Source organism: Acanthaster planci, linkage group LG03 (assembly GCF_054643075.1).
Source record: "Acanthaster planci isolate LZ-2023a linkage group LG03, COTS_SCS, whole genome shotgun sequence".
NCBI lineage: Eukaryota > Metazoa > Echinodermata > Asteroidea > Valvatida > Acanthasteridae > Acanthaster > Acanthaster planci.
In genome coordinates this window covers 16,516,798-16,529,232 of record NC_141779.1, presented here as the reverse complement: position 1 = coordinate 16,529,232, position 12,435 = coordinate 16,516,798, and the positions used below count along the sequence as shown (strand labels likewise).

At 40.6% G+C, this 12,435-nt stretch overlaps 1 protein-coding gene across 9 annotated transcripts in view; it reads right to left on the bottom strand.

The window, feature by feature from the left end:
* Positions 1-520: 520 nt before the first annotated feature.
* The window catches only part of LOC110973046 (uncharacterized), a 48,473-nt gene continuing 36,558 nt past the window's right edge, over positions 521-12,435 (bottom strand). For 8 of the 9 annotated variants that reach the window (XM_022223475.2, XM_022223477.2, XM_087134265.1 and 5 more), the window contains 4 exons: positions 10,842-11,019; positions 7,809-8,144; positions 7,240-7,363; positions 521-7,069 (listed from right to left, as the gene is read on the bottom strand). In XM_022223475.2, coding sequence (XP_022079167.2) covers positions 4,969-7,069; positions 7,240-7,363; positions 7,809-8,144; positions 10,842-11,019 — 2,739 coding nt within the window. In that variant the 3' untranslated portion in view covers positions 521-4,968. The remainder of the gene's footprint in view (positions 7,070-7,239; positions 7,364-7,808; positions 8,145-10,841; positions 11,020-12,435) is intronic. The other variant, XM_022223478.2, reaches the window with a different exon arrangement.

The following is a 12,435-nucleotide window of genomic DNA, read 5'->3' as shown; positions in this document are numbered from 1 at the left end:
CATGTAGTGCAGTCCCTGGCAAAACAGCCAACATCTACTGTGATAATGCCCATGGATTTTGTAAACCTCAAAAAGAATTACCTCGTAAGCCACAATTTTCATATTATATGCAAATTGCAACTGATGACCCCAATGTGACCTTTACCATGGCCATGCTGTGAATTTGGTTTTTAAGTCTGTACTTACCAGTTTCCTTCCCCACTCCAAAATTCAAATTCAGTTCAGACAGGGAACGCACTGTCTCACTGGGGAGGTAGGGGTTCAGACCTGTGGAGGTATTGCCAAAGTTTGTTTCGAATGTTTTATTACTTCACACATAATAATCACGAGAGCCAGGGAACAACTCGCTGTAAGCAGCATACTGCTGTGGTAAGATACTCTGAAGAGGCATCACTGCTTGCAAAAGAAATGAGTGATGCATCAATGGACTGATTGATCTAACTCCACCCGAGGGGTAGGCCTCACCCTGTTGTAGGGTACCAAGACAAACTGCTTTGCAATCTGATGCAGCATTTCTCCATTTTTCTCTCTCGGATGTGTAATTCTTTTTATTGCTCCTCTCACTTCCACATTTACATATAAAACACAAAGGAAAACAGAAAAACCTGCTACAGCATCTTGGAAAACTACAGTCGTATCTATATGAAGCTACACACTTACCACAAATTCTTCTCTCTGCGTTCCTTATTCCCTCTATTGCCTGATCTGCGCAAGTCTTAGTTCTCTTTTATTTACAACTGGTCACAGGACGTAACACAAGTCTACCTCCTTCTCTCTATGACTTCATGGAAAACACAACGGATCATCTAATAGTTAATTCCATTGGTTGGTAGAAATGAAATGGGATAAAGTGATCAAGCACTTTGACCAATCAGATCCACTCTTACAGAAGCATTAAGAAATGAAACGTGAAATGAAGCCTTTCTACCACTTTCTAACACATTCTCTTGAATAGTACAATACAGTCAAATTCCAATACCGGTACCATTTTTACATGTTTACATCTAACAAAATATGTTTTTGTTTCATCTTTACAACAAAGGCAAGAACACAATTTGTAACACCTGAATATATACTTCTCTTTTTGATGCCAGAAAGTGCCACAAAAATACAGAAATTTTGCCTCAAATGACAATGAAGAATTATATATCTATTATATTTTGTGTCCTTCACAATTTTAAATAATAAATACAAACATTTAAAGATTCACACATTTGTTAAGCATGAAGGATAAAGTGATGAGTTTGGAGATCAATGGGCAAATTGTTTTTGATTTATCCATGGTTTCATTGTAGTTGTCAACCCTCGTCTAAAATAGCATGGTTTTTCGTCTTTTCCGAGAAGACCTACATTATGTTATGATACTTTCTGGGTTGCCAACTTTTACTAAGCACGTCTACAGACAACTGGACTGTGGCGTCAATCAGTAGAGTAAAAAAAGGAGTAAAACCATTTTGAGAACATGACTACACATTTCAAAGCAGAAATTTGTACCAAATGACCACGTTTGTTTCTGAATTCTGATTTCTTACAAAACAAATTACTTTAGAGACAGTGAAGTTTTTGAAAATTGATCAGCCAAATGCACAAAAAAGCTGAAGTTCACTACAAAGTCACCGTAACTACCAACCAACAACAAAATGTAGTCCATAAACTACAAGAACAAGACCAAATAATCACAGATTGATCCAGGTAGGGTATATTAAACTATAATCCTGTTTAGCATAAACTACAAACCAATTTAAGCACATCACTATAATAGTCTGATACATTACTTCATTCTCACCCGCTGCCCACTACAACCGAACCTCCAAATCACCTCATAAATTTCTGTGGCTAATTTATATAAAGGCACAAAAATAGACTAAGCACCAAACATTTTGTGAGATTTTCCTTTTTTCATAATATTTAAGCCTGCCTAAGGTGGCCAAGCAGTCTGCAATGCCACTATGCAGGTACAACACAGCAAATTTGATGTGAACTGACAAGACTTTTTAAAGATCCAGTTATCCATCCGTTTGTTTTGGAGATTGTGGCACATCTGTGGCTGACACACGGTTGCACAAGAAACACAAATTCTCATTTCCAGACTAGTCTGGCAAAATGTCTTGAGATGGCTGCTTATAAACTGTTCCAGGTGTTTCAATGGAAGTGGAACTTGAAGAGAATTGCTAACAAAAGTATGGCAAACTGATACTGTGACATAGTGTTGTTTTTAATTCAGTATGGTGTACTGTAAAATATAAAAAAATAAAAAAATGAGGTTTTCACAAGGGAGTGGGGTTCATCCAACAGTACTGTGCAGGATAAATCTCAGGGGAGAAAGAGCAGGGCAATGTGAACACTGATGGGATTGAAGTGAAATAAATCTGTTAACTTGTATTTTTTTTTTACAATAAAGGCAGATGACCAAAAACAAGAAGGGGCTCACATGAAGTATAAACAGTCTTGATATGTCCAGATTGAAAACTGTTACTGCACATAAAATTTGTGACACAAGAAATGAGAAATCCATTATTTCAAAAATAACTGCAATAAAAGTGGACAGGAAAAACAATTTGAAACACATCAACTTAAAAAAAAAAAACTATCCTCAATGTTTTACCCATTCACCTACATGCAGTCTCAATACACACTCCGGACTGATAAGGTTCATTTCATTTGCATCACTCACTGGTGCACTGTACAATGTTTATTGCTTAAGAGCTGTAAACCCATGCTGGGTTATTTTCTGTCACTCTGTCAGCAGTTGTAATATGAAATACTGCCCTTCCCACTTCATTTGCTCAAACCATGTTTATCAGAGTCAAAGTGCTGCTGCCATTTCTAAGACAATATTGTCTCCTGAGTGTGCAAGCAATTCTGTTTTATGGAATGACGTAAAGAAAAAACTAGTAGGACTGTAGAGAATACATCAGTTCTTTGATTTGCAACAAACAAGCTCAAAACCAACCAACAAGGAAATTCTAAGCTGCTCAAGACTTTGTGAAGTGTTTCCCAGTTCCTAAAAGCATGCACATGAATAAAACAAGGTATCAGGTAATCTGAAAAAAAAGGGTGCATGCCTGAACCTTTAAGAACCGATTCAATCTCATCCCCAGGTGTCAGTATTATGTTTAGCCCCCTCAGTGGGGAAAAAAAAATATAGAATCCCTTGGATAGCTCCTCTATTTAGTCCACTGACCTCGGCCAGTTTTGAGTAAGACATAATGCACTAAAATGTTGAGGTTTTAAATATCACAGACATTAAACAAGAATGCCAAATCTGCTTTTTTTTCTGTGGCTCAGTCAAATACTAAATGTACAGTCTATGCTGGGGTTACTTACACACAGGAAATCTTCTAAGTGACAAGTTTGAGACAAGTGTTGAAATATAGGGTACATCAAAAAATAGAGGAAGTTTAGTTTACTAGTAAAATCAATCCTACGTGTGTGTAGTTAGAAAAAGTCTTCGCACAGCACCATCTACAAAATGTTAACTGTTTATTTGTCACAATTTCCTTCGCTACTACAAGACACTGTTTTGTTTAAGATAAAAACATTATATATTTGTGATCGTCTCTACAACATCTGGAGGTAGTTTAGATTACTTCCTATTAGGACTCGTTCACAATTTTCATCTTTCAAAATCACTTCACACAAGTCACAAGAATTGGTAGAACTTAGGAGCACGACAACGTATTCGACAAAAGTAATAGAATACTTGGCATTTTTTTTTTTACTTTTTAGGCATCATTTTTCATATAAAAGGTTTATATAAAGCAGTAAGTGATGAAATTCAAGTTCTGATTTTGTAAAAAATATCCTCCTCTACTGCATGACATAATGGTTAGTTCCATTTCGTTATAAACAATAAGGGTTACTCCATTCTTTCAGGGGTAGCACAGAGGCTGGAATCATATTTTCAATTAAATTGTACTGTTTATGTGCCTCAACAGACTCACCCCTCAGAAAGTGGTCCCTCCATGTTTTAATCAAGAATGTGGAATACTCCATTAGTAGTGCAGAGGTGATACAACAATAAATAAATAAAATATTTTTTTTTCTTTCTTTTTTCGCACGTTTTTGTCAAAGACCATTATCCTTCACCTGTGAGCTACAAAATGTGAAAAGCTGGAATCTTGTCAACGAATTAGTGTACTTATGTTTGCATTGTCCTTCATGAGGAATTGTAATTTTTATACCATGCCCAAATTCAACTTGTCAGTTTCACCGGTAAAAGAGTAGAAAATCTGATTTTGTTGCAACTCTCAGACTCCAATAATCATAATAGTAGTGTACAAGACATATATCTGTAAAGCGCCACCTGGCTTGTCATTATATACAAATAATTTGCTTTTTGTAAAATATACATAAATACAGAAAAATACTTATTATTTTCTGTCAAACAGAAAGCACAAAATAGTGTACTGAATCAAAACTAATCGATGACTTACTCTGAACTACCACATAACGCAAAGCCTTCCTTCCAAGAAACCTTTCATTTGCACATCAATGAGTTGACGAATAAAAACAAATCTACTCATATTACTAGCGGATTAATGTTCTAAATTCTCCGGATAATGGCAACTGTTCCATTTAGGGTCAAAGTTCATGTCAGTGGAAAAGTAGCGGTCCGGATGAAATGCCACGTTCCATCTGCATATAGATATCATTTGTGTCAGCTTTTCACTGTCAGCTTCTGTAATATTGTATTTCAGTGAATAGACAGTGGCTATTTCAGTGTCTTATGCATACCCTTGTTATTCTCTTTTTTCACAGAGATGCTCAGCAGGGAGTGTACTGCTTAGCATTTATGCGATAACCAAACAATCAGCTGGAAACAAGTCACAAGAGATAGTGCATGAGATTTTGGATGGTAACCTTCTTTTAAGCAAATATTTTCTTTGCTTGGCAAAATTCTATGCTCAGCAACGCTATACAATTGGCCCCTTGCCTTAAGCATGCTATCACTTGAATCTTGTTCTATCATGAAACTTCGATCATTTCACAACTGCTGCTAAGTGAACGCTGGCTGCTCAGTGAACGACTGTCGTAATCGTCTTCCTCGCCCTCCATGCCAGTGCCATAGCTGCTCATGTCGATGATCTCTCGTCTCGGTCGGACCACTATCTCGGACACCGCCTCCCGAGCGCAGGAGCTAATTTCCTCGCACGACGCACTGCGGCCAGCAACCACCATGGGCGTCTTGCGGCTACAACGCGTGTCACTCCGCTCGCAGTCTGTGTGATCTGAGATTGCCTGGCTGCGCTTTGCAGCATGTCCACCCAGTCTCTCTGGTGGCAACCGGTCCAGTCTACCTCCAGACTCCTCAAAACTGTTGCCACTTTCTTTACGTTTTTGCCACACGTTGGTCTTGCATTCTTCAGTTGATGGAGTAGCAGTGTTCAACTGCTGGGCAGTTGCATTGGAACTGACTCCTGTTTCTGTTATTGTGGAAAAAGTTGGACAAGATTTTACTTCTGTTAGCGAAGGTGACTGCACGAGATTCCCTAGGCTGTCAAAGAGATTTGGTGATTGGGTGGGATAATCTGGGGAAATTCCTGAGCTGCAAGGGCTGTTAAGAACCAAGGATCCTGACTCACTGTCACATGACGGCGATATTCCAGAGCTGGTGTCACTGCTCTGTGAATGTGTGCTGATCTGGCGAGAAAAGAATGGATTTAGTGGATCTTTTGGGGAGGAGCCTCTGTTCCCGGAGGATGAATGCTTGGGCGTTTCTAGCTGGACATGCACTTCTTGGGCCACCATCAGCTGTGGCAAGTCCTTGCCCTTGGCCTTACCCGTCTTGTATTTGGTCCCAGTGTTAGGAAGTACAGCATCCATAATCTTTCCGACCCGCGTTCGGCCAAACTGAAAGCCGACTGATGTTTCGCTTGGTGAGGGAACCTTCTTCACCTTGGGCTGGAAAGACTCCTTGGCAGGCTTGACATTGACCTGCAACTTTCCTGTCGAAGTCTGCTTGATAGCCATTTGCATTGGGCGTGGGCTAATGGTGCGTGGGGACCTGCTCCTGCCCTTAGCCTTGGATTTGCCATCCATCTTTAGAATACCTCGTCTTTTTACATCAATGACTTTTCTTTGATCTTCTTTCCTTGGGTTTGTTAATCCGGTAGCAGTTCCTGCGATGCTGGGGTCAATAGGGACGCGGGGTTCAATGACTGCAGACACTTGTAACTGTGTTTCAGTCTGTTTGGTTTGTGTTTCAGTCTTTTCTGTGTGTGGGTCAGGCTTTTTGGTTTCTATAATAGGAATTAGCTTTTGGGGCTCAGGTTTCCTGGGTAGTTCAAGGGGAGCGCAAGAAGTTTCAGCAATTGCTTTGGTCTCCTCCGTTCTGACACTGGATTGTTGGCCTGTGTTGGCTTCATCTCGGGTGCGGTTTTCTGCTTCATCTTGAAGTCGCTTCTCTGCAAGTCTTGCACAGGCCTCAACAAATGGATTCTTGTGGCGTACCTCGGGTGAGTTGACACTGAGGTGGCTGGTGCCCCAGGCCAGCTGGTCAAGCAGTCCACAGGGGCTGCTGCTTCCAGACCGTGGCTTCTTGGACTCAGATGAGGGAGGAGAGCCCAGATAAATGGGACCCATTTTTGACACCTTGACATCCAGCCCACGTGGCCTTTGTAATGTTCGTGACCGATGCTTAGGACTCCAATCTACCGGAAGGGTTGACAGCTCCCCGTCCTTCTGTTCACTGATGGACCTCTTGTGAGTTCTGTGCTCAGCACTTAAAGGGGTGGTTGGTTCCGATGTGACCGCTTGGCTATCCTCTGTCAACAGGATGGGCTCGGGAAAAGGGGCCCCTGGCTTTGTCACCCGGACAGTCGGACGGGGCTGGGTTGAAGAGGCCGTTGTGACATCTTCCACTAGCTGAATTGGGCATGTTGCCAATTTGGAATCACTGGAAACCGAGGTAGACTGGCTGCTTGTTGTGGTCGTGCCTGTCGCAGTTGACAGTTCAGGGGGCAAACTCTTCAGTGGTTTATCTCTATGAAGGCGCTTCTCAAACTCTAAGAGTTGGCCCAGGAAGTTGAAGTTAGGAGATATGGACTGACGCTTCTCTTTTACATATCTGGACAAAAACATACAACACGTGACAATGTAGAGGATTTTATTCATAATAAGCTGCAATTTTTAAGTACAACCCCCTCCAAATAGCACTGATCTCTTTTGTTTTGTTTTTTGCCAGATTGACTAAAAACACAAATCTCTTTAAATATATTACTATTATTAAATACTCACTTGTATGCCTCATCAACACTCAAGTTCATGTGCTTCATGATGTAGGCTATTGCCACTGTTGGTGACCGCGAGATACCAGCCAAGCAGTGAACAATGACACAACCATTTGCTGACCGTACTTTTTCTGTTGGTTCAATTGATTGTAAAACATACATGTAAGAATACAACCAAGCTTTTTGTCTGGAAAGAAAAACCTCAAGTTTGTGTTTGCTTTTACCGTCACATACGTCATCTAAACGGCCACTTCAAGATGTATGTTGTTACTCTCAAACTTCTAATACTGAGGATTCGTTTCACATACACAAATAGCTCTTGAAAAGCAATGTTGCTTGATTTCTTGACCCTGTCATTATATTAAATAAATCAAGTATTGGAAAGCATGAATCATAAAGTTCTGTCACAGCACAAAAAGGATCTCGGCTTCATACGTAAGCCATTTTTTTTAGTTTCATCTTCATTTAACATCATCAGTTTTCTGTAGCTAAGAAAAGTTTGCCATCAAACACATACTCAAGACAATGGGCCCTCCAAGACCCTGTTATTGAAAGACAATGGCTCAAACCTCTTACCAATGAAGTTCATGGCATCTTCAAACCACGGCAGGAGTTTCTCCCCGTAGTTGTCCCGGACAGGGATGCGGTGGAAGTGGCCCGGCGCAATGTGCCGGGGCGAGGGGCATGTCTTGCTGACGTTCAGCACGTAGTTGATGCCGTTGGCCCGCATGATGTCCTCATCCAGGACGTCCTGCTGTGAGCCGATGTACAGGTAGTTCAGGACCCGGGTGGGGCCCACCTTAGCCACGGGCAGGCAGGGCTGTGAGAGGGTTGGGCCCAGCATCGTGCATTGTGCTTGGCCCTGTGGCTCACACAGGTAGGGGAAGGCAGTCTTGAAGGCTGTAAAGCCTCCTGCATCATTAAGAAAAACAAAAAAGGGAAAAACAAAGAAATTATTCAAGAAATTATACAAAACAATGATACACGTACCCACTGCTTAAAAAACTCAATATCTGTACGTACAAGAACACCCCTTAAGCACACCACTTGAAGTACAGGTGTATATAACTTTTAGAGTGTATTGGACAAGGGGATATGTTTTCCCCTTATTCTTGATCAGAAAAATGTCTCCACCGAGGACATTGATTTGACATTTTCAAAATTTTTCAAGTTTCTGTCTAAAAAATCAAATACATAAATCAAATGCTCTGGCACATACACTGTACCAAGGCTAGTACATGTACCTGTACACGAGTATGGTGTTATGCAATACAGTCAATGGGTTCACAGATGTAAATAACATCACACCAACTGACAAAACTGCATAAATATACATGTCATGCACTTTTTAATATCATAACTGTGCTTTCAGGAAAAAGTTATCCGGTGCAATATCCTTGAATAACATCGTTTTGTTCCTTTTTCTCCCATAATCATCAATTAAACAAGACCAACATGCCCACTTTTTTCGAGATAGGAAGTGATGCAAGAACTCAAACACCGTCAGATGTAATTGATGGCCTACACATCGGTTTGGAGGAACCCAGCGCTGGTATTGATGCGTGGGCGTCATAGTGCGGAAGTCCGGGTCATATTCGTATTGATTTCAATTGGGCACTCTGAGTAAAACAAGCACAGGTGAATTTTGCAAGCATGTACATGTACATGTACACCATTTGTTCAAGCACAACGTGCCCATCCATTTGGTATGCACTGGTGGACTGGACTGGCTGGTATGCATGTGTACACTGTGTATATCCACAGATCTACAAAGGTGGAATGACACCTTTGTATTAAGTACATGTATGAATCTCTGCACTGCACCAGTCTATAATGTACATGTACAGTGTACACATTCAGTTGAATTAATTGTGGTACGTATCTTGCCATAGGCATAGCCATAGCCATAGATATAGCCACAGTCAAAGTGATGCCCGTGAAATGTGTTTTTCCCCCCACCTCTGTGGCTTATTCATGCAATTCAGCAGTCAATGGGAGCATGCTGGATATTACAGGTGCTACATTTCCCGTGTGATGCCTGCTGGTTTAATGTTGAAGTCCCAATTACATGTATGTTTCACGGGTAGTGTAGCACCAGAGACCCCACCTGACTATGCATGTGGCCAGTGACATTTTGTTTATCAACAAGCGGCATATATTGTAGCCTTCATGGGGTAGGGGGTACAAATCTAAACTTTTCTCCTCTTATCTGCCCTAACAACAACCCTCAACTCGAGCCCCTTTCTCCAAAATAATCCCGAGCCAGAAGTTTCAAAGAGCTACATGTCATTTAGAAGAGTTGCAATTCATTTCTAAGAAGTCAGAATTCATCAAACTCTGTAAAAAAAAATTCAACAACGGTCATTAAATGAAACTTCTGTTACTTGGACTCAATGCAAACACCGTACAAATAAATCATTGATTTCAGAAATTCTTCAAAAAGAAATTAGAAAAAAAACCTCTCCACAAAACAAAGAGTTTCCTTTGTACATGTACCAGTACATACATGTAAATAATCATTTTATTTTCAAGGAAGTGTTGCAGAAGGAAAAACAGAGAATTCCTGGGACTAATGAAAAACCATTCTAATCAGAAAAGTTCTAACTGTTCTCATTATACAGGTTCTCTCCCATCACAGCTACACAACAACAAACCATCTGGCTTGCGTGTTGCCAATGCCACGCATTAGATGCATGGCCATGAGCCAAATACAAGGCTATATTAAGAGAGGCCCCCCCCCTCTACTGTCGTAAGCACAGGGATGAGTCATACATTGATATTTATAATGTTAGCAGATGGCCTCCCTTCACGACACACAAACACATAGGCCTATGCATGCACCACGGGGGCACACAGCCTCTACATTATTCTTCTCAACCCTGTCCCCAGTTTATAAATAGACACGGGCATAGGTGGCCGGGTATATATTCTGGAATTCTCCTTCACTCTGTCTCCTGTTCTGTTTTTTTCTTTTTTTAATATAAGGGCGGGAGTGGACATCTATGTAGGGCTTCACTTGTCGGGCCAAATATTAGATGACGAACGTCATGTTCTAAACGTTGCTAAAGATGCCGTGGAAGAAAATGAAACGCGTCGGCGTGTCATGCATGCAGTCCAGAGAGACAGAAAGTGATATTACACCTTTAGGCAGAGGGAAAAAATTAATCCATCAGCAGTCTCTCATTTGCTGATTCATGTGTATTTTTTTCTTAATCCTCTGTGTTACTTTGTTTCAGCATCTCAAATTGTATTTTCTTTTTCTAACTTAAAACACGTGCCGCAGGCACAGCAAACTGATTAGAACACTATGCTGCATATCTATGCACAGTGTAGGACTTGACTTTATAATACTGAAGAATGAAGTCACCCAAATAAAACAAACTCTGTCAAGACTTTAAATAAACAATGTGGAATGGCAAGATTTGTTCCCCAGAATGGACACAAAACTACCGGTATTCACTGGTGCAAGTCTTTTTGTCTAAAGCCTGTCCAAGCATCATTTGAAGCGAAAGATCACGTGTGAATTTGACACTATATGAAAAAGATCATTGTTTAAAGGGAAGAGATGGGTGGGTGTGTTGGGGGAGCTACGTGTGAGTTATCTCGCACCTGACAGCATAGAGACCGTCTTGAATGCTTCAGTTAGCTTGCTGAGAAGGACAACAATAAAGCTTTCGGGACACAGTCGGCTGACGTCCTGTGAACTCTGATCATAGACTATGACATCACATGAGGGACCAAATTTCTCTTCTTGACCGGATGTGGACAGGAGTTCCTGGATGGAGAGCTGCAAAAGGTGAGAACAAAGAAATTGAACATTTAAAGTCAGTTCAGATTTTCAACTCTTTGTAAATTCTCCTTGAAGGTAAAAATGTGGTGATTATAAAATTTCCACAATGGAATGAACATGTAACTCAAACCCAAAGTCTCAGGGTTTCAAGCTTTTGCTCATGTGAGTAAAGAATGAGGGGAGAAAGAATGACACAATATTTTACAAGTTTTACTTGAATTATCATAAGACTTCTACAAGTGGCTCAGACTTTTCAATTTACTGGTATGTATGGTTTTTAAGTATCTATTTTTAAGATAGGGTGCATAACTTCTAAAGATCAAAATCTGTGACTGTGCGTCACTCAATAACTAAACTTATTAAAGTAAAACTGGGCTTTCAGGAAACAGCAAACAAAGAGACTGATGTGTGCACACAACTTGTTCTGCACAATGCCTGTCACGCAATCAGACAGAACTTTGAACCTGTAGTTTGTTGAACTTGATTATCACAAGGTCTAGCATTTTGGGTGCAAATCAGAGTCACACTTGATGAAGTCAGCATTTTTGTCTTGGTAGGAAAACAGTCTGCATTCCAGAAGTCCAGCCAAATAAGTATATTGCTGAGACATCTGTCTAATGTTGAAATGATTTGATTCCTTGTAAACTATCAAGCATCTCAAGGACAAGTACATGCAACTCTGTATGTAAGAGACTGACAAATTGGAAGGTACTCTCAACATGCATTCTGTTCTATGGACACCAAGGCAGTAAAGTTAGACCATGGTAAAGTTAGACCATGGTTTCCTCATTGGAAGTGTTCCTCTACCATAGGGATTTCTGGTGAAATTTGAACTTTGCCAAGGTCGGGTAAAGCTGTGTTGCGCTGATAACAGACTGAATCTTTGCAACATGGGGGGTAAAACATGCAACAAAATCTCACTGGCGTTGGCAGATGAAAAGAAATCATGCATGAAATATACATCATAAAGATAGGACCCTGCTATGTATTTATTTTGGTTGTTTTCCAACATCACTGTGTTCACAACAATGCCCGACATCATCACTTTTCTGTGAAGTCAATATGACTTATGCACCACAAGCAGGAAGTAGTGGGTTCCAATCCAACCCAAGCAAGCTAGTGATGTTATTTTTTGGCAACTCTCAGCACAGACTGAGAGTCTAATTGGAATATACACGTCCATCAGTGAGGGCAAAACCTGGTGTGAATATTAACATCCCTGGTATAAAGCTAAATTAGCATCATTGAGTCAAGTTGACTCATTTTGTGGTGATGATTTGAGTCAAGCCACATCACTGTCATCACACAGTGGTCATCTAACAAAATTGAGGTGGTTACTGCTTGGATTTTCATGAATTACATGTACATTACAGGGTGGGTTATGCTTTGATGGGTAGGCCTTTAGTCAAGCCG